At 37.6% G+C, this 23193-nt stretch overlaps 1 protein-coding gene across 2 annotated transcripts in view; it reads left to right on the top strand.

Annotated features, from left to right (window-relative positions):
- Positions 1-23193, top strand: part of VPS13C (vacuolar protein sorting 13 homolog C) — a 209898-nt gene that overhangs the window by 57840 nt on the left and 128865 nt on the right. For both annotated transcript variants that reach the window (XM_054042704.1, XM_054042705.1), the window contains exons 17-32: positions 673-815; positions 2699-2891; positions 3108-3222; positions 3658-3794; positions 4520-4646; positions 5359-5476; positions 7415-7544; positions 7964-8042; positions 8550-8689; positions 9259-9412; positions 10806-10882; positions 11047-11106; positions 13353-13515; positions 16696-16815; positions 17881-17984; positions 22396-22563. In XM_054042704.1, the coding sequence (XP_053898679.1) occupies positions 673-815; positions 2699-2891; positions 3108-3222; positions 3658-3794; positions 4520-4646; positions 5359-5476; positions 7415-7544; positions 7964-8042; positions 8550-8689; positions 9259-9412; positions 10806-10882; positions 11047-11106; positions 13353-13515; positions 16696-16815; positions 17881-17984; positions 22396-22563 (2028 nt within the window). The remainder of the gene's footprint in view (positions 1-672; positions 816-2698; positions 2892-3107; positions 3223-3657; positions 3795-4519; positions 4647-5358; positions 5477-7414; positions 7545-7963; positions 8043-8549; positions 8690-9258; positions 9413-10805; positions 10883-11046; positions 11107-13352; positions 13516-16695; positions 16816-17880; positions 17985-22395; positions 22564-23193) is intronic.

Genomic DNA, 23193 nt, shown 5'->3' with positions numbered 1-23193 from the left:
TAGGTTAGGGCTGCTAGTCATGTACGCAGAAGAATGTACAGGTTACATAACTGTTTCTTTTCCATGTTTATATGGCAAGGAACGTTCCAATCCTACTTTTTTTTGTTTCAGATAAAGAGAAATCATTTCCTATTGTTCTCAAAAAGGAAAAGTGTTCTCCGATTGTTATGTGGATGCATTCAAACATAGGTCCCAGGAAGTAATCCAGTAACTTTGATTTACATAATCTTTCTTGCTGCTGAGACTGACATACATGTGTGTAAATTATTCAAATCATGAATCAAAGTTAATGATCACAGCTAGTAATTATATCTTTTGAGTTCAACTAGCCATAGGATTAGGAGTTGCCTGGCTATACTGGATTTCCATCAAAGTAGTATGTCTATATCTCGAGTAAAAATAATTACTGTTAGATGGAATTGATGTCCGTTCTTTCAGAGAAAGGAAATACCTCAGTAACTTTTTTTTTATTATTATTTTAAACTTGGAGAAGGAGGATGATGATTGAATTCAGGGGACTATAACACAGGTTTCAGGCAATATGTTGGGCCACTGGATTGGCTGCACTAAAACTATATAAAACAGTGGAATATGTGGTAAATATACGAAAATAGAAATTATCATGAAGCATTTGTGCAAAGACTCCTAATCTTTTTTTATCTCCCCAACTAGTATGTTGCTCATGTAATGACACTGAAGCTGTTAAGTACTTCTCTTACAATTAAAGAAGACAAGGATGTGCCAGAGACTCTTAAAGTACAGATAATTGATCTAAGCACGAAAATATCTCAGAGACCAGGAGCACAAGGACTTAAGTAATTACATGTTTGCTTTTTCATATTTCTGTGAACAGTGATCAATTATATTTTCAATGTGCTAATTTCCACTATGCTTATCCCTTTTTGAAATTAATGATTCTTGAACAAAGCAATATGTTGTGTATGACTCTCCTGATTACATTTTCTCAGATTTTTTTTACATCTTAAAACTTTTTTGTAGGTAAATGAAGTTTTAAATATTGATTTTAAAAAACAAAGTTGAAGGAATGAGCCGTACTGGCTTGCCTAATAAAGGCCTCTTTTGGAGCCCTGCTTCATTCAATGTTTAACATACATTGCCTTTTTTTTAAGCTAGCCATTCGTACATGTGCAGCTTGTCTTCAAACCATATTTTGTTAAAAAGTGCTAAAAGTAATACCAAGCCTGGCTCCACAGTCAATGCCGAATGCTCTGGCCAGAGTGCCCCTCCTGCCTCTTCTCCCCCCCGACCCCCATGTTAAGTTGGTTACCTTGATTGTCATTTATTCAGCTAAAGGTAAATACTGCTTTGCACATAGTTCTGTTTCACCTGAAAATCTCAAAGCACTTAACAGAGGATTAACCCCGCTTAAAGGGTGACCTAATCAAATACAGAGATTTGAAATTATAGGTATGATGATGGACAGCATGGCCTGTGTCCAGTATATGGGTCTATCCTCAGCTCAGAGTTAATTTCCCAGCTCTGCCACAAACTTCCTATGGAATCTTCACCAAGGAACTAATACACTCTCTCCCTTAGTTGCTGCATCTGAAAAATGAACCTGTGCACACTTTTTCTAATTCAAGTTAGCATATTGGTGGTGAGAATAGGAGAAGTAATTTTAACAGATCCTGTTTTTTCCCCACTTTTCTTTTATGCAGAACCCAATTTCACAGAATATCTGTTTAAAATATTCTGTAATGTGGTTTCATTGGACAGATTGAGGGGCACACAACTAGCACTTGGCCCAAAAATAAAAAAGAAGACATTTGAAAGTATAGTTGGCAATGAGACTTAATCCCAAAACTGTGGAAGTGATGATTTTGCTAATAAAATTTCATAAAGGAAAAGATGGAGCTAATCTGCCTTAGTTATTCTCCTTTATTTTAAAAGGTTAAAAACATCACATCTCTATGAACCTGGGCCTAAACTGACTTCCCTGTTTTAAACTCCCAAGTCTTTTTACCACTAAAACAAAATGAAAATCTTAATAGTCAGTTGTAGAAAAACCATGTATTTTTTTTTTTCTAAGGTGCAACCAACCAACATAATCTCACATTCAGAAATCTGGTTCCTGCTTCTACTGAAGTAAACAATCAAGAACTTCTATTGATATCAAAGGGAGCAAGACTGGGTCCATTACTTGCATTGAAATCTGCAAGATTGGGCTTCAAACTGGCTCTCCTAAGTCATTAATAACTTTTTTTTAATATAGCACAAGCGCACTGTCTCTGCATAAGAGAATCAGTTACAAGAGAAATGTGAACCTGAATTTAAAATGAAATAAAGTTGAATGTAGATGGTAAGGACATTAAAATTGCAGGGCTTAACTTAGTCTCCTGTTGTTTTCTTTTCTTTGGGTAGCTTGTGTTGTCACTTAAACTATTTAGCTTCATTTAACCTACGGTATTTCTTTGTTGCCTTTTTATATGCAAGAATCTCCTAAAATTCTTTTGCATGTAGTTAGTCTTATGAATTTAGGATACTTCTTGAGACTGTTCTGGCTAATGATTAGTTGCCCCGTATCTTGTGTTCACTTAGTTCTTGTCTAAGACACTGTGATTTTTCCTGGTTTGTGTTGGTGCAAAGTGAAATTGCAGCCTGTATTCCATTGATGCATTTACATACTATTGAATATTCATACAAATTGCTTTAAAACAATTCTTGTCTTCATTTACAGAGTGGAGGCAAAACTTGAGCACTGGTATGTAACAGGACTGAAACAACAAAGTGTTGTACCTTCTCTTGTGGCTTCTATTGGGGATACCAAATCATCTTTGCTTAAAATAGTGTTTGAGACAAATCCAGAGGATAGTACTGCTGACCAGAGCCTTATAGTTGAATCACAGCCTGTGGAAATCATATATGATGCTGTGAGTAATATTCAAATTAGAAATGTATGGGAACACCTTTTGTTCTCTCTCAATCTCATTGCCTTTCCATCTCCTTTCAAATACTGTACCAAAGTAGTTTTTCTTCCTTGCCTTAATTTTTTGCCATCTGTTGAATTAATATTTAATTTATATTTTGGAACTGATGCAGTGTGTATTGGATGATTGCATATAAACTGGTATTATTTGTTTTTAAAGAGAACAATAAATGCAATGGTGGAATTTTTCCAGACAAGTAAGGGAATGGATCTGGAACGACTAACATCAGCCACATTGATGAAGTTGGAAGAAATTAAAGAAAGAACTGCTGCAGGTAAATAGATAAAAGTAACTACCATTGATAAGTGAACCCTTAAATATTAGCAAAGAGACTGGGGGCCTTACTTGCGAGGCAGTATTAGTATTGATGTTTGAATAAACGTCATACCATGGGATCTCTGAATCAAAATTACTTTAGTTCTGTTTCTCTTGAGTCAATACACTGATAAGTGATTTAACCTCCAAATAGAATGCCTTCTAGCAATAAATTGAAAAATTGACTTAAAAACTTACAAGATGTTAGTATATAGAGACGTTTAACCAAAAAGATGTCTGCATTAAAGATTGATCACTTTTAATCTGTAACTGCTCCTACAGTGAAAATGTGACTTTTACCTTGGTATAGTATTGTTTGTTCCATGTCCCATGCCTATTGGTTACAGATGTGAATATATTTTCATCTTTTAATCTGTTGTTTTCCCTATTTAAGGACTAGCTCATATTATTGAAACACGCAAAGTCCTTGACTTGAAGATTAATCTGAAACCATCCTATCTTGTGGTTCCACAGACTGGTTTCCACAGTGATAAGTCAGACCTACTTATTTTGGACTTCGGTACATTTCAGGTATGCAGTTGGTTTCCTCTGGTTTCATTTGCATTCAAGAAAGAGGGAAATAGTACAATTATTTGTTTGTTCCCAAGAGGCTCGTTTTAAGACTGACAACAGGGCTGATCAGAGGTCAGTGGGTTTTTGTAAACCCACTAGTATCATTTGCATAATAACCTTTGTCATAAACACATGAATAAGAATCATCCAGAAGAACTATATTTCATTCTTTGTGAAATGTGGTTCAGTATATCAAACAAGTTAAATTGTAAGAGTTATGTGATTTTCAAAGCCATGTCTTTCACTTGTTCATAAAGCACTGTGTACCTACATTTTTTTAGTTAAGTAGTCTTCCTTTTATTTAAGAAATAAGAAGACTTAAGAAAAGCTATTGAGCTACTCTGGAGCTGTGAAAGTTGATGCTATGGTGGTGGTGTAAAGCTGAAACTTGAAGTCCTATATAATTTGACTAATATATTGTTGACGTGACGTGATTTATTTACAAAAATAAAAAAAAGTTACTGAACTTCTTCTATTTTCAGTTATGATATCTTAATTTTCATTAAGGATAACGGCGTTGACATTTCTAAAATACCTCTTCTGAGGTAGTCAAACCAAAAATTACAGGCTTTAAAAATCTAGTAGTTTTACCTGTACAGTACTGAAATGAATAATATAGTGTGTGTATAAATTATTGTGCTTTTAGTAGACGTACTTTTATTTCTTTCAATCTGTCCCACCAGTTGACCAGCATAAATCAAGACGGTCATCGAGCTTCCAGTTTTTCATCCTTGGAAGAGATTATGGACAAAGCTTATGACACGTTTGATGTGAAAATCAATAATGTACAACTTCTCTTGGGCAGAAGAGGTATTAAAGCATAATCACTATCTAATCAAAGAACAATAAAAATGTTTAAATGTGTATTAGTAGATAGTGGTTTGTTCTTTAAATAAGTTACGTATAATGTAAAGAAAATACAAATTAAAACTGTAAAACTTCCTTTATTTTGAATTTTCCAGTATCTTGAATAAAATGCCCATTTGTTCTCTGGAAATCTATATTATTGCTGTACTCATTGAAGTGTTAGCAAGTAAATTAGGGTTAGGTAATTTAGTATTATGCACCTATTGATAGGCTCATGAATTTTTGTTTGTTTGGATTAATAGACAGCTCAGACTAGCTGCAAAATATATATGATGGTCTTTTATGATGATTTACATGTGGGGACTCTTATGTTAAGAAAAATGTTGTGAGGAAAAGAAGAAATCTGACATTCTGATAATGGCTGAGTTCATAGCTCTTGCTTCTGGGTTTCAAGGTTGTAAGTGAAAATACTTCTTGGTTTTGGCCCATGCTAGATGCTGATAAAGCATGGTGTTAGGGGTGGTTGTTTTCTGACCTGTGGAAGTCCATGCAATATCTTGCCTATATGAACTTAGGTTTCTGCAGTTCATTAGATGGGCTGGATTTTTTAAAGTAATTCTTAAATGATTTTTCTGGATTATTTTTTATACGGTCTCTTTATTACAAAATAAAGCTTGTGAAGTTTAATTTTTAAACTGGATAAACACTCCTTCAGGTGAAGACTGGAAGAAGGCTCGATTTCAGCATCCATCAGCTTTGCACATATTACAGCCTATGGATATGCGTGTGCAATTATCCAAATCAATGGTGGAGAAAGACATCAGAATGGCTAAGTAATGTATCAGCACTATCAGACAATTAATTTTTGCTTGGTTATTTGTGCTTATTGAAAAAGGGCATTGTCACTGAAACCCAATGGGACAAGATGGAGTTTGAAGACTTATATGCATGGTCTTAATTTTCTCCTTGTTATGGGCAAAGTCAGTAGCTACACTTTTATAATTAAGGCTGCCTAACAGTTTACATGTTGCTTGTAACTTTGCCAAGCTTCAATCATTTGGGCTGAAACTTGCCATATTGAGTGTTTGCTGCAGGCTAAGAATTTTGTAAAGTTTCAGCTAAAACAGTGCAGCCTTTTATGAGAATCAGATAAAGGAAAAACACCTTGTTTTGCCCATGTTAAATTGCTAAAGTGTGTCTATGCTTTAGAGCAGGCACTTAAGAGAATTCACTCTCGTGTCAAGGATGTGCTTTTTGTCATTCCTGTGAAAATTTGGCATTAGTTGTGAGCCTCTGAAAAATGGCACATGGATACTTGTTAGCATTTGGCAGCTAAATTCTCAGAAGATTCTATCTGCACTGACTATGCTCCATGCTCATACAGTTCCTATTGGCCTGCAATAACCTATTGCTGTGTAGACAAACCCTCTTAGCAGAAGCATTTCTCTATCTGGTCTCATCTGTCTGGAATTTTGCTGATATATTCTTCAGTCCAGTATATTTTGGACTGTCTTTTGTACCTAAAACACATATTGGTTGTTAGTTCCATCAAGGTCCACTTAGTTGTTCTCAGCTGTGGATGACGGCTCTGTCTTTTCTAATAGAATGTCAATACATTTTTGAAAGGCCTGGAAAGATTGTATCCTCAGGTACAAGATCCTGTTCCACATGGGACTTAAACTTGATACTGTCAAAGCTTATGTTCTTTCTTTTAAGCTTTTAGCTATCTGCTCTTGACTGCCTCTTTCAGTGAAAGTAGCATTTCTGGTGGCTATTACTTCTGCTACGAGGATGAGTGAGCTGCAGGCCCTGATGTCTGGCCCTCATTCTAGTGTTTTCTCTAAAGACCAAGTTTACCTGTGTATTCATCCAAAGTTTCTCTCAAAAGTGGTATCTAGTTTTTATATCAACCAAGCAGTTTACCTATCTTCATTCTTCCCAAACCACATTCAGATAAAGATGAAAGGAAGGCTGCATGTACTCTGGTTATTAGGAGAGCATTGGCATTCTACCCTGACAAGTCCAAATAGTTCTCTGTCTGTCTTCCCAACTCTTTGTGGTGATCGCAGACAGAATGAAGGGGCTCCCAGTTTGTTCTCAAAACATATCATCTTGGATAACTTCATGTATCCGCCTGTGCTACTATTTGGCTAATGTTATCCTGCCAAGCGGAGTGACAGCATGTTCAACGAGATAGCAAGCTGCTTCTGCAGCCTTCCTGGCTAAAATTCCTATCTCAGACATTTGTAAGATGGCAACTTGGTCTTTGATGCTCATGTTTGCTTCCTATTATGCCATCACTCAGCAAGCTCAGGATGATGCCAGATTTGGGCGAGTTGTCCTTTAGTCCCTGTGCAGATTAGGCTCTGATCCTGCCACCTGTTTCCGTGGCTTATGAATCATCAAGAGAAGAATGCACATGTGCAATCACTTGAAGAAAAAAACCAGTAACTAACCTGTTCCATAATTGTTGTTCTTCGAGATGTGTTGCACATATCCGTTCTATGACCTGCTGTCCTACCTCTCTGCCTCAGTGTTTTTCCGGCAAAAAGAAACTGAGGGAGGGCGGTGGTGACCTTGTCCTTTTTATACATGTATGCACAGGCATGCAAGAGCAGTACCCCTCTGATACTTTGCTCCAACAGTTAATCACCTGTTAAAATTAAAATTTAGTAAACCTCTTGGTATCTGATGAAAAGTTGGCTTACATGCAACTTCATTCCAACATTATATTGTTCACAATGCCATTTTTTTAATTCTCTACCCCCCAGGTTTAAAGTTTCAGGAGGCCTTCCTCTGGTGCATGTGAGACTTTCTGACCAAAAGATCAAGGGGATTTTTGATCTGATTGATAGCATTCCATTTCCTCAGATGTCAGCCATGTCAGTTCAAAGCACAAAGGTAAACTGACTAGAATAATGGTAAACTTGAACTAAAACATGATAGTATAACTGCATAGAACCCTTTTAGTGAGTGCATTCTTTCATTTAGTATTTACGGAAAGCAGATATTGGCAGGTAAGAGAAGGCTACAGGATATCTGAAAAAAAAAAAGACAGTAATATGTTCATGTGTTGCTCTAGATGATGATGGTGATGATGAAGAGAGTCTTCAAAGTCCACTTGAACACACACAACTAGTCTTATTTGAATAGGCCATGTATTATCATATGTTGACTTGAAAGTTCAAATTAAAATTTGAGTCTTATCCACAAATTTTATTTGGGAAGCAGGGTGGATTTTCATGAGAATATAAATGAACATTCTGAAGTCCTGATAAGTTATTGTAGATCAGTTTCTGTACTTGGCTATTTTTTTCTAGGTACCTGCTATCCCCATGATTACTGATGCAAGGAAAGGGTTACTTGACACATCAATATTGCTGGAAGGAGTAGAGTCAGGTAAGAAAATATTTTTAACTATTTCTAAAACAAAACTTTGCTAGGTGTTTCTGATCATGAAATGAGTGTTCTATGGACAATAAATACCTATGCATACCTATGAATTGCAAAATTTAAGGTGGCCTTGCAGATCTTGCTGATACTGTCTTAAGACACTAAGCTTGCTTTTTAAAAATACATAATTAGCTTTTTTTTGTTCAGAAGATACATTAATTTACATTATGAAAGCTATGGAAGGCTTTCCTAATCTGAGATCAGTCATTTAATGGGATGTTAACTTGTGGTATCTGGACCCTGATTGTCTCAACCACCTTGCACTTGTAATTACCATATTTAGAAAATACTTACATGAAGAGGCCTCAAACACAAGTAAACACAGAATTGATAATGACAAACAAATCAGTATGTCAAGGTACTAGCCATTGCAAAGAGAACATTTGCTCGCTTTTATATTTGGCTGTCAGTTCAACAGACAGCATAAAAATATTACATGTCTTTATTTCCTAGAGTCTGATGAATATTTTGATGCTGAAAATTCTTTTTCACTAACTGAAAAGGCTCTACATGAAGGACATGAACTAAAAAACAAAACAGAGACTATTAATGAGGAGTTCACAGACCTTCAATTGAAGTTTGAAATTAAAGAGGCATGTGTTTTACTTTTCTTTCTTCAAATTGCATTAGTCTCTCTTAATCTGTAGGACCATTATAAAGCAGTTATTATAGGATCCGTTACATGTCAAAGTGCACCCCCACTAGTCTGATGAACAGCACAACATTGATGAAATGTAACCTCAGAAAATAATACACTTACTTTAGCACCATAATCCAGCAAACTTCCATATGTAGTAACTTGATTGTGATGCCACATAAGAAGGAGGAAGTTGAAACATCGGGAGAGTCATTAACAAAGAACCAACCCTAGGAGTTTGCTTCCGCTTTGTAATAGCAAAATTCTACTGAAAATATTTGTTCACCAAGAATTAGAAATTCCCTCCCCTTTCCATTATGCTTCAAGTAGTTCAGATCTTGACAGCTCACCTTCCGTTTCACACGCTTGTGCAAGAATGCTAGTTGTTAAAGAAAATAAAACAGTAAAGGTAGCAGCAATTTCATTTTCCTCTTTCTGATTAATAAAAAATGGAACATCAGATATGAAAAGAGATGATCTGATACCAGGCTATTACTGACATTTGTGTAATTCTTATTCATGTAGGTGGTTTTAGAACTCACAAAGCAACAGAAAATAGAGGAAACAATACTTGTATTTAATGTAATGCAGCTCGGAACAGAAGCTACAGTCAGAACATATGACTTAACAGCTGTATCTTACTTAAAGAAAATCAGCTTGGATTACCACAAAACTCAAGGTAATGAAAATAATAAGACAAAATGGAGGATAAGAATAATAGTGTCTCTGCTTAGTAGACTTCATAGTTTAAACCTTTTTGTATCAAGGTTTCGACTGCCTACCCTAGCCTTTCAGAGAAAAGTTCTACAGTATCATAGTTAGGTTTGATATTTAGAATCAGCCCCTTCTCTTTTGAGGCTGCAGTTGTGTGGGCCCATATAATTGTGTGCAGTGCTCCACATGGAACTTATGTGCCGGCACAGTTGATGCCATTAAGACATTCACCTGGTTTTTTTTGCTTATCTAGTAAATGTGTAATTTTAGATATATCAGTCGTAGCTGCAAAATGGTGGAAGTCAAGTTTTAAAAATCTGGCCCTTACTCTTCGACATACGTGGAAATTTTTAGGAAGATAAGTAGCATCTAGAAAATGAAGTCACCTTTCTTAGTAATACATTTGTGGCAATGTATTTGTTGTAGAGTGGGAAGGGGTTAATTTAAATTTGGTTCAGAGAAACAAGTAGTGGTAGCCTACCTCTTACTAATTCAGGGAAAACCAAATCAAAAGATGGAATCTTTGTTACAGGCTAATTCATGAGACGATCCTCCGGCTTATGATTCCTACTATTTAGTCTCCAGCGGTTCTTTTACATACCTTTATGGGACACCATGATTGAAGCCAAGTAAAATAATCAGTTATTAACCCTGGCTGTTTTATTATTAAGGAAAGGAAAAGAAAACATTAAACAAAACAGACAAATGACAGAGCACACTGATAAATTAGCTGTTTTGTTCAGTCTAGGTGCATGAGTGCATGCTAGCCCAATTCAAGCCCTATAAGAACAACTTCCTGATACTTGTTCATTTAATGATTTTGGTGTACACTGTAAATTTTGTCCATGTTGCTGTCTTTACTACGTTATAGATAAAGGATTCAGTGTTGAGATACTGAAGCAGAGCCTATTCCATTTGTCACTACTCCTTTTTTTTTTTTTTTTTTTTATTAAACCGAATGCTTTGTGAAACCTTTTTCAGAGGCACATATCAACATTAGTCTCCCAGCACACATGGACTTCTAATGCCAGTTTGGCACCTACCTTTTTTGAAAATTACAGCCCTTTAAATGTTTTAATATTCTTATTCTTCAATATCAGTATTTTAAATATGGCAAAAAGAAAAGGTACAAGCCTGTGTAATGACAGTGTTAACTTGTCATTGCCTGTCTAAACGTTCAACTCAAGATGTAAACGTGGATTCTAGGTTATTAGCACAATGCTTCAGGCAGCAACACATTTTGAAGTGTTAAATAGAAAATGATATTCGAGGAGAAGGGTTTAATAAAATCATTTCTCTGCCTGCTTCAATATTGCGAAAGCTGAATTCTCAATATGCTCTCATTTGGTATGTTACAGATAAAAAACGACCACTTCACTTAATTAGCTCTTCAGATGGACCTGGATTAGACCTTTTGAAAGTGGAATATATCAAGGTACATGCTTACTATTTAATAAGTATTTATTAAAATGATCTGTGAAGTGTATCTGGTAATAAGTTAAAAATTTAGTACATAAGGTATAAGTGAGTGCAGTCTACACAATGCAATGGCTCATTCAATTTGTCTATCTTTAACCTTTTATAACGTTTCCCTTTCAGGCTGACAAAAATGGTCCAAAATTTCAGTCAAGCTTTGACAACACTGAACAAACACTTCAGGTAACTGAATTTTTTTCCAAGTGTCTCATATTAGCCTCTTTACTTAGCAGGTACTTGCAAGTCAAAGCTGAGACTCACTGAAGAGTGGAATGTTAGCCTGACTTCCCTAGGTAAAGTGGTATGCTCTTATCTCAAGTTAGGTAACTTAAGATAAAATACTAGTAATGACAGGGCAACTTGAAGTTTCAGCAGGTCAAGTTGAAGCCTATGCTCCTCCATAGTCTTACCTTGACCTGCAAACTGTTGTGAAAACTACCAGCTGCTTGGTCTTCACTAGGGTTTTAACTAGCTAACTTGAGTTAATGAATTTTTTATTAAGATGATGTTTAAAAAAAGTGAACGGTACAGAGTTTAAGCATAGAAGTTTCTGGTTATCGGGAATAACATATAGATTATCAAGGGGTGCGAAGTTCGGTTTAAGATCAAGTGGCATAAGGAATACATAATCTGCAATATTCCCGACTGGGAGTAAAAGGTTGATGACAGACAAACTACAGACATGGAGATATGAGGGTATGAAGTTCACATAACGGCTACCTTCGGGTGTGGAGTATAATGAGTGGATATGATGATGAGGATGGATTGACCCTCATTTGGTGAGTTTTAACGTTCAGGGAGTTCATGGTTCCAGTTCATATGATCCAAAGGAGAAAGTTTCTTGGTCCCTTTCTCGTACAGCCTTCATCTCTCTCCCCTCCCTCCCCCAGTGGAGACAAAGCCTTGAAGTCGAGATTGCCACCATACCACTCCATCCCTGTCCCCAACACATCCCTGCACCTTGGGGTTCATAGGAGATGGCTATAACAGCTGCCCCGACCTAGGAAAATTCTCAGTTGCCCACTTAGGGCAGTTTTAGTGTCCCTTCGTGCCACTCTGGCAGTGCAAAGGGGCCCAACTCTCCTAGAAACTGTTAAGTTGCATATGGATCAGAAGTCTCAGCCAATGAACTGAAATATGTGCTTAAAAGCCTTACTTCAGGCACCAAACATTTTAACATGACTAGATAACTGTGTAACAATTGGCGGAGTGAGCAAGCTCTGTACTAATGCTTTTTTCCTCCTCAGTTTGTGAAAAGGAAATACACAGCATATATTTAACTTGTGGTACTCTCAATATCTGATGTTCGGGTGAAATGTCAGAAGAGATTAAAACAACCTTGGGGGTGGGGAGGTAAAAAAAATCTCCATTAACTGTGCCTGAGATTAAAAATGACAAAGGTAGTCAGTTTTCTTACCTTGGGGCATATTGCCAATGGGTGTCAGGAAGAAACTTTTTCCCTGGTGAAAACTGTGACTGATGTAAGGAGTGCCTTGAGGATGAAGGCACCTTCTTTTGAAGTATCTGCCAGTTACAGTTGAACTGAATATTTGACTGAAATGGTCAACTAGAGTGCTCTACATTGGGTCTATGAATTCTTTGTGTTCCCAGTTTAGATATTTTTAATATTTCTGTGAATCCTATAAGAGTTGAATTCTTTGGTACACATTTAGTGTTAAATCTTTACGTTCCTTAATATGAAACTGTCAAGGTTATTGAAAAGTGATAGAACTAGGCTTAGGTACATCAGCATAATTTTCATGAAAATGAAGTTATTGTTGATGGTTCCCAGATGAATTTATCAAGTTATGGCCTAATTAAACCACATGTATTGCATCTTGTCTGTCTTTTTGTGTGTTTGGGACAACTACGGTGTGGTATAAGCCTGGCTAATACCTCTGGTATAGCACGGGATTTTTAGTAACATTCAACTGCAGCTTGCTTGAAAGGTTTATTTTGTCCAGCTGAGAACAGAGAGTTTAATAATGCAAGTGTTCCCCTGAAGAACTTTCTGGGAAGGTATTTTCTGCATCTTCTGGTAATTAGTATTATGCATTTTCCCCAATAGACTAAGTTCTCATGGCAACAAAGGTTAAGAGAACCAGAAAATACAAACTTAAAAAACAGATCAGGAAAAACTACTCAAAGAATATACTGGAGTTAACTAAAAGGAAAAACCCCCACAACTAGTTGAGTATTTGATGTCTTTTTAGTTTAGTTGCATGTCACCTTGTTCTTGTATGTTGGGAAGATGAAGCCAAATATTTATTGGTGATTACATACCTGTGTCATTTTCCCGTATAATTGTCACTCTGCAAGCCTAAATCCCAATCCATTCAGCATGTCTACTCGTGGAAGTGATCCACACGCTAAATGAATGTTATCTGTAGCTTTACATTTTGTGATTTGGATTCTTTTGTTTTAAACAGGTGGCCTTTTCGTCGTTAAATTTTCTGTTACATACACAGGCCCTTCTCTCTACTATCAATTTTCTAACAGACGTTATTCCATCAAGCAGTCCAAGTACTGGTGACATAGGACACTCGCAAACACAAGGAGAAAAGCAGCAAAAAGATACTAGTGTGAAGAAAGGTATAGTTAATATTTCTGGCAAGTCTAATGTTGTTCAGTGTGTCATGTTGGAGTGAAAGGGTAGATTTAAATTGTTAGACACTAATTTAGTTTTAAAAATTATTAAAATATTTAGTTTGCAGAAACAAGAAATGGTAGGCCAGTTCTTAATAATTTTCTTTCACTGCCAACTTAGAGGTATCCACTGTTTAGTCACAGGAATTATTTTACATAATTCAGGGGACACCATGATCAAGGCCAAGCAAAATAATGGCAGTTATTAACTATGGCTTTTTGTTATTGAAGTAAGGAAAAGAAAATATTAAACAATACAAATGATAAGCTGGTTATTTACATTACAATTTCTGTGGTATATCTCTCTGTGGAAAGCTTTTAACAGAGATTACAACCCTGAGAATGAACACCTCTGAGGTGTGCTTTCCTCTTGGTAAGTTAAAACTAAAATATATTTTCCCCAAAATTATTGTGAATCCGTTTAGTATATCCTTAGATAAATAATCATGTTCATAGATGGGCAGAAGAATTTTGTTTAAAGGCAGGTTGTCCCATTGTTTAATATATAACCAGTTAGTATATCAGTAAGCCAGTTTATAGTTGGCAAAGTAAGTGATCTTAACTGCACCTTTATGAAACTGAAGAAAACGTGGAAATCAGTTACTTAGAAGAAGCCATTTAAGGAGAAATCTTGAGACAGGCCAGTTAGCCAATATTAAGAATCTTAAATCCAATTAAAGCCCAGTGTATCTCAGTTTACCAATGTTTAGCCTCCGTCTCCTCTCCAGGAATACAAGGTTTAACCACTTGGTGATCAACAGGAGAAACTTAGTCTTTTAAGTATCAGAGGGGTAACCGTGTTAGTCGTTATTCACAAAAACAACAAGGAGTCCAGTGGCACCTTAAAGACTAACAGATTTATTTGGGCATAAGCTTTTGTGGGTTAAAAAAAACCTACTTCCGTTTTTTTTTTTTTTTTTTTTAACCCATGAAAGCTTATGCCAAATAAATCTGTTAAGGTGCCACTGGACTCCTCGTGTTTTGTTTGTTTGTTTTTTTGGTAATTAGTTTAGCCTCAAATGACCTTGGCGTAAAACATCTGACTATTCATATATCAGTGAAATTAGGAAGTTGTTAAATGAAGGCATTCATTTAGATACAAAATATTTGCAAATGTGCATATTAAAAGAATCTTATTCCATTGTAAGCATTGGAGAACCAACAAAGGTTTTCATCTGTAAGTGGAAACATGAGTTAGAAGTAACCAGTATCTTCTTCTGTAAAATATTTCCCACCATAAATGTTCTTCAAGTTCAAGGAATGAAGACTTTAATGTGTCTACTAAAGAAATTAATTTCAAAAAGAATATTTCTAGTTTTATTTGTGAGAGTTTAAATTCAGGTTTTTCTTTGAAAAGAAAAGTGGGGGTGGCTGGTCTAGGCCCACTTTACTTCTAGATTTATTGCTCCGACGACCTAGTCTTGCATTCCTTTCACAATTAGGTTGCTTCTGAAAAGTGGTTACCTGGTTTGTCTGGTGTTTGCTGTTCTTGGGAGATAGAAGCAAAAACTTTAATAATATTATATAATAATAATATAATTAATTAACCTTCTATAATGTCTTGGATTAGCTTCAGCATTTTGTCACATAATTAGCTAAACATGTATATTGTTAAATTTCCAAGCCTCCTGGCTATAAAACTTCAGTATCCAATCTTAATGGCCAGTAAAGGGTTCAGTCATGCAAGATACTAAGCACTCTGGCCCTGACCTAGCAAACAAGTTAAGAACAAGTGCTTAACTAACAAGACTATTTGCTTACTTAAAGTTAAGTATGTGCTTAATTTGTTGGATCAAGATGCAGGAGCATGGATGTGATCTAAAGATAGGTGTGGCAGGAAAAAGGGGGAAAAATGGAACGTCTGTCACCTGTGTTGTCTTCAGTTGGGCTTTTTATTCCTATATATGCTTGTTTAAGAGCTGCTTCACGTGTGGCTCACTGAAACTGAGGTATGCCAATGACTTTCTCTCTCTGTTTGTGGAATAAAAAGTAAGGCAGGATCTTCATCCTCATTTCAGGGTAATATACAGAGAGAAGAGGCACACATTGCTTTTTGCAAGTAGTCATTAACTTAAGAGCTCGGTGCTGAGCTAGAGAATGCAAGAATAAACCTTTTCTGACAAGAGACTTGCTGAGGAAGTAGCGTGTTCCTTTTTTCAGCCTAATGAAAATTCTCTACGTGCTTCTGGAACATAGGAGCAAAAGATGGAGAAATCTCAAGACAGTTGGTGACTGAGGCAGCAGTCTGTGCCAGCTTCCCAAGAGCTATAAAATGTACTTGGCAAGTGTCACATGGGCCAAGAAATGGACTACTCTGGCAGAAGAGCAGTCTAAAGCAGTTTATCGAGCTAATGAGCTGTTTACGGGTGATAGGTTCGCTCCTTCTGCAGACCAGTAACAAAGTTACTCCACGGATAATTAACAAACTATGAGCATTTGAACTTCAGTGTTGAGCATTACTTTTAACTATGGTCAGTCAGCACTTTTATTAATCAACACAAATATTTAGTCTCAAATTTTAAGAAAATCCTTTCTTATCCAAGCAATAAAATTAATCCTGAAAATAAGGCCACCTGTACATAGAAGATGTAAATTGATAAAATGCTCAAGGGTTTTCATAACTAGAAAATATTTATCAATCACTGTAACAACTCATATTTTATAGTTGATGTTTTATATACAAATTAGTTTAATTAACATTGACTGCACTTAAGTAGCCATACTTGATTTCTCTAAAATTGTTGATCCACCAGAGGTAGCAGAAGTGGGTGTGCTACTTTCAACAGAGCTCCAGGCAACTCTGGCATTTAAAACATGTCCTATAGACTAGATCTGAGCAATTTAAGATTGGTTAATTTGTTCATTGGTCATCTGGAACCCTGTCAAGATTAGCACCACCATTGATGTATCAGCAATGAAGATGAACCAGAGGCAGCAGTGGTTAGGAGTTCTTAATTTAAAAAAATAACAAGGTTAATCTTAGTGGATGTAGTCCTGTCAACACTGGTTCTCCACTTGTAAGGTTAATTTTGAACTCCTTTTGTCTACTTGACAGAGGCTGAAGAGCTTCAAAGTATATTAAAAATAAACAAAAAAGGAGTTATGATATTCTTTGTTTTTACTTAGTAGTGACCAGAACTGCCAAGGATAAGCATGTTATTGACTTCAAGCTGTTTGCCAAGTTGGATGCCTTCTGTTTAAATGTGTGTGATGAAAAGAACAATATTGCTGAAATCAAAATACAAGGTAATGGCTTCTTTAGTAAAGAAAGTGATTACTGGACTTGTTAGTAAATTAGCAGTAGTTTCTTTGATTACTTTTTACCAGGTTATAAAGTATATCTTACCATGAAGATGTGAACTTGAGTTCTTTCACTTTTTGGGGATCTATTTCTGGTGCCCCAAGTATGTATCCTGAAGCCATCTGGTGCCCCAAGTTTTATTTTTTTAATAATCACACGTGATGTAAAATGTTTCCCCTTTATAAAATATAAATAAAGAAAATTTAACATTATCTGTGATATAACATTAACACTTTCTTAACTGAATAACCAGCTCTTTAAAAAAGCACTTTTCATCCATAGATCTCAAAGCACTTTACAAAGGAGGTCAACATCATTATTCCCATTTAAAGATAGGGAAACTGAGACACGGGGCAGGCAGTGACTTGCTCAAGGTGACCTAGCAGGATTAGGACAAAGGCCTCCTGAGTCCCAATACAGTGCTCCATCCTCTAGACCACACTGCAGCCAAACACATAAATACAGACAGGAGATGAGGAAAGGGACGTGGGGAAGCAGTTCCATTAAACACAGATGTGGGTGGATTGTTGTGATGTTAAGTCAGAATGGAGTCGATACCTTCTCTTGGCAAATAGGAACAGTTGTCCATAAACTTTCAGGGAAGGCTTGCGCATGAAGCTAGAGACTCTCTAGCTGGCTGTTAGACTTGTAGTTAAAATTTGTGGTACAATCTGCATTTGCATGAACATAACTGAAAACAAGCAGCATTGGATCTGATTCTGAAGTGCAAAGAATGCACATTTCTATCTGCTGCTGGATAAAACACATTTTTGTTAGTGTCAGTAGCAAGACAAAAAATAGATGCTTGTTTCTCTTCAATACCGGCAATCAATATAGGAACAAAAAATAGCTAATGGCATACATTATGTTTTAAAAATAACAACTTCTTCAGAGCTCTCAGAGGAATTCATTTACTATCTATCATACATAAAACTACAAGACAAATATTTCTGAAGCAAATAATGCTGTTAGGTAATTTGGAGTAGCACTTACCTCTCATTCTCTTGCAGGTGTCGATTCATCACTCTTCCTTCAGCCAAGTCACACGGTGCTCTTTGCCCGTCTTAAAGACATAATTGTCACAGATGTTGATTCAAGGACTGTTCATAAAAAGGTATAATGCATAATAAAAGGGTATTGCTATTTTACTTGATCCTTGGTTACTTTTATGTATATAAACCATTTGTGACAGAATAATTCACCCGAATATCTTAAAATGTTTGATTTGCTAAGTTCTATCAAGATAAGATGTTAGAGACACCAGGTGGGTGAGATAATACTTTTTATTGGACCAACTTTTACAAGATATTACCTCACCCACCTTCTCTGTCTATCTTGGGACCAGCAAGGCAACGGCAATGCTGCATACAAGATCTGATGTGTAATATGTAGGTGCAGGGTCAGCTCTAGGATTTTTGCCGCCCAAAGCAAAAACAATTTTGGCCGCCCCCCTCCCCCCCCCGTTCTTTAATTACCCCACCCCCGGCCCCGCCTCAACTCCGCCCCTTCCCCAAATCCCCAGCCCTGCCTCCTCCCCCCAGGCTCTCAAGCCTAGGAGGGAGGGAGGGAGAGAAGCCGCGCCCGCGCCGCGCCCACTCGGAGTCTCCCCTCCCCCCCCAGGTTTGAGAGCCTGGGAGGGAGGGGGAGACTCCGAGTGGCCGCGGCGCAGGCGCCGCTTCTCCCCATCCCTTCCAGGCTCTCAAGCCTGGGAGGGAGGGAGGGGGGAGCAGCGGCGCGCGAAACGGCCGCTCGGGATCTCCCCCTCCCTCCCAGGTTTGAGAGCCTGGGAGGGAGGGGGAGACCCCGAGCCGCCGCGGCGCGCGAAACAGCTGATTCGTGCGCTGCTGCTCCCCCTCCCTCCCAGGCTTGCGAGCCTGGGAGGTGGGCGAGTAGCAGCGCGCGAATCAGCTGTTTCGCGCGCCGTGGCAGCAGAAGCGGAGGTGAGCTAGGGCGGCCGGGGCACATTTTTAGGGACGGCATTCTGGCGCTGGCCATGCTGCCCCTAAAAATGTGCCGCCCCAAGCACCAGCTTGTTTTGCTGGTGCCTAGAGCCGGCCCTGTGTAGGTGGAACTGTAAAGTATGAAACCACTGGTAATTCTTTTTTTTTTTTTCTTTTTTCTTTTTTCAAATGTGTATTAAGTAGTTCAGTGGGGTAGCATTCTCTCCTTCAAGTAGGCTTTACATGCAGGTATACAGTGGTAAAGGTTTGCAGATCTGCATCGGTGATTCCAGAAATCTAATTGTAGGTGGTATTGATCTTGGATCACAAAAACTTCAGTTTGGCACAATAGCAGTTATGATTCATGAGTCCCAAGCACCAGAATAGCCAGGGAATATTGCAGGTTTCAATAAAAGTGAAATTGCAGAGTTACATTTGGGCAATTACATAATGTCCAGTCTTCGTGGCTCAAAATACTGAGTTTCACAGGAAGTAAGTTGACATGAAAACTTATTTAAAGTTTACATCCCTCCCCCTTGCTAACCTAATGGGAAGCATTATCACAAATCAACAGATGGATTTAAGGCTCGCGTTTGGGAGATTTTTATAAAATCTGGATAATTGTATGTTTCCTCAGTCTTGCTACCAGTTTCCTTGTTGCTACTGGACATAACTATAATTATTTCACCTACTGTGGGAACTGTCAGAATTTTTACATTTCAGATCATTATGCTGAATTGATTACTGTTTCTACTCCTTTAAATAAAAATAAATAAACATTTAGATAGGAGTGATATTGAGTTGGTTCTTAATATTTTACCTACAAGATTGAAAATTACATGAAAATCCAGCAACATGTTAACTTGCAACTTCTCAAGGAAGAAGATCATGTAGTTCCCAGCAGCCTTATTTGTCTTACTGCATATGGAGTTACATTAAGACATTTAAAGGTGTGGTTAAAACAATGGAATAATAGAACATTCTAATTGTTTCTCCCCAAACATTGAACTGCAGTGCTATGGACTGGAAAAAGGCTAATGTAGTACCCATCTTTAAAAAAGGGAAGAAGGAGGATCTGGGGAACTACAGGCCAGTCAGCCTAACCTCAGTCCCTGGAAAAATCATGGAGCAGGTCCTCAAGGGATCAATTCTGAAACACCTAGAGGAGAGGAAAGTGATCAGGAACAGTCAGCATGGATTCACCAAGGGGAAGTCGTGCCTGACTAACCTAATTGCCTTCTATGATGAGATAACTGGCTCTGTGGATGAGGGGAAAGCAGTGGATGTGTTAGTCCTTGACATTAGCAAAGCTTTTGATATGGTCTCCCACAGTATTCTTGCCGCCAAGTTAAAGTAGTATGGGCTGGATGAATGGACAGTAAGGTAGATAGAAAGCTGGCTAGATCGTCGGGCTCAACGGGTAGTGATCAATGGCTCCATGTCTAGCTGGCAGCCTGTTTCAAGCGGAGTGCGCCAAGGGTCGGTCCTGGGGCCGGTTTTGTTTAATATCTTTATTAATGATCTGGAGGATGGTGTGGACTGCACTCTCAGCAAGTTTGCAGATGACACTAAACTGGGAGGTATGGTAGATCGGTAGGGTAGGGATTGGATACAGAGGGACCTAGACAAATTAGAGGATTGGGCCAAAAGAAACCTGATGAGGTTCAACAAGGACAAGTGCAGAGTCCTGCACTTAGGACGGAAGAATCCCATGCACTGCTACAGACTAGGGACCGAATGGCTAGGTAGCAGTTCTGCAGAAAAGGACGAGAAGCTGGATATGAGTCAACAAAGTGCTCTTGTTGCCAAGAAGGCTAACGGCATTTTGGGCTGTATAAGTAGGGGCATTGCCAGCAGATCGAGGAACGTGATTGTTCCCCTTTATTCGACATTGGTGAGGCCTCATCTGGAGAACTGTGTCCAGTTTTGGGCCCCACACTACAAGAAGGATGTGGAAAAATTGGAAAGAGCAGCGGAGGGCAACAAAAATGATTAGGGGTCTGGAGCACATGACTTATGAGGAGAGGCTGAGGGAACTGGGATTGTTTAGTCTCCAGAAGAGAAGAATGAGGGGGGATTTGATACCAGCCTTCAACTACCTGAAGGGGGGTTCCAAAGAGGATGGAGCTCGGCTGTTTTCAGTGGTGGCAGATGACAGAACAAGGCGCAATGGTCTCAAGTTGCAGTGGGGGAGGTCGAGGTTGGATATTAGGAAACACTATTTCACTAGGAGGGTGGTGAAGCACTGGAATGCGTTACCTAAGGAGGTGGTGGAGTCTCCTTCCTTGGAGGTTTTTAAGGCCCGGCTTGAGAAAGCCCTGGCTGGGATGATTTAGTTGGGAATTGGCCCTGCTCTGAGCAGGGGGTTGGACTAGATGACCTCTTGAGGTCCCTTCCAATCCTGATATTCTATGATTCTGTGTTGTCATAGTTGATTGCATTTTCCCCCTTTAAAAAAGGAAAAGGAAAAAGGGGAGGAAAAAACTGACCAGAGAAACCAGATTTATTTGATGAAGGAAAGTCAAATATATATTCTGATTTTTACTCTGACTGCACATACATGATATTAAAATTAGACTTACTTTTAAATTGTATGCCATAAAGAGCAAAAATTACAAGCATCACAGCTCAGAGTTTGACAGAAGTGTGGGGCTTTTAATGCCTTCTTAATAGTACTGAAGATTCAGAAGACTTTAGAGAAAAAAAAAAAAGGAAAAAAAAGATAATGCAAAACAAGTCCTAGGGGATCAAATTTTGTCTGCAGGTATCAGTCACAAAATATCTGTGCTGCATACGTTGATAAATGAGGAAAATGGTATACTGTGCATAGTCTGTATGTTGTCTCTATTCCATAACTTTTTGATACTTAACCAGTTACTTTTGGATTTAGAATGCAAATCAATTCCTTATTGATGTTCATGCCAAGATTGAAGATTAAATGAGGACAAATTACTGGATTATTGGAGTGCTGTGTGAAGATCTGACAATTAGTTTTAAAATATTTTCGTGATCATAGGTCTGAAATGACAAAGGAATTCTTAACAAATTTCAGAAGAGTTAAAATAAATATCTGTGCTCTAAGAATGAGAAGTTTCAGATGTAAGAATTGTTTATATTATACCAGTATATTGAATTTTGTATAATTTAAAGGGCTCCTTAATTTTAACTGGAGCAGGAAGTGTTTAAATAGACTTTGCGAATGAGCACCCCTAGCTTGGCTTAACTTCAATATTAAATGAGTTTTATAGACTATTGCATGCATGTACTGCATTAGAGACAATCACTGAAAAAGCTAAATTGCCTCCAGGTGGGCTTAAAATAAAAATATTTTGTGGTTATGAAGACAAACTAGCAGATGGATTTGATATTTGAAAAATGGATGTGCAAATTGTTTTTAAATAGAATCTTTTGAGTATCCATTTTAGACTAATGTATTTGCTTTCTCTGCTGTTTACATATTTAGTTTCCTACTTTATTCATAAACATTCAGGAGGGTAATATGAAAAGTAGATAAAAATTTTGTTTTGCATTTACTTGAGAACCGGGAATAGTGATGTGAGGATCCTGTACCTATGTCTTCTCCAGGCTGTCTCTATAGTAGGAGATGAAGTCTTCAGTTTCAACCTGGCACTGTATCCAGATGCTACTGAGGGAGAAGCTTACACTGATATGTCCAAAGTGGATGGCATTGTCTCTCTGAAAGTGGGCTGCATTCAGATAGTTTATCTTCATAAATTCCTCATGTCACTTCTGGTAAGATTGCGGATTGTACTGAATTACCAGTTCAAGTTGTTTGAGTACCTCTGCTGTATGAAAGCCACTGGTAGCTTGCAGTTGCCATTACAAAAAGGACAGGTTTACTGTTTTAAATACATACTAGGAGGACAAAGGTTAGATAAAAGCATTAATTTGTAGAATAAATTCTTAATTTTAATATATGTTGGATTTAAATAGATGATGTGCTTGAAACTCCTTTTACAAAAATGAGACATGGCGTTAATCAGAATTGAAACGTGTTTTTTCTTTCTCAACATCACACACAGTGACTTAAATTCATCATGCAAAACCCAGCATTATTAGAGATGATCTTCTCTTGCAGTTGATTACCTCTATCATAACCTGTAGCTCATGAGACTTATTTCTATTTGCTTTTCTGCTCTTCATAACATTGATGAGTTAAATGTTTGTATCTAGTTTACAGGATGCAAACTAAGTAGGATGTACTTCAAAGCTGATGTCATTATGACCTCTGTTCTCCATATTTCAGAACTGTTTGCTGAAAAATGACTTTTTAAAATGCAGTTAATGAATGTTGTTGATCTTAGCCACATCTTGGGTTTCTTTAGCTGACTTGTGAGCAAAAGAGCAATGTTGCTGTGCCCT

The sequence above is a fragment of the Malaclemys terrapin genome, chromosome 10, assembly GCF_027887155.1.
Source record: "Malaclemys terrapin pileata isolate rMalTer1 chromosome 10, rMalTer1.hap1, whole genome shotgun sequence".
Classification (NCBI taxonomy): domain Eukaryota; kingdom Metazoa; phylum Chordata; order Testudines; family Emydidae; genus Malaclemys; species Malaclemys terrapin.
The sequence above is the reverse complement of the archived record's forward strand: the minus strand, read 5'-3'. Positions and strand labels throughout refer to the sequence as shown.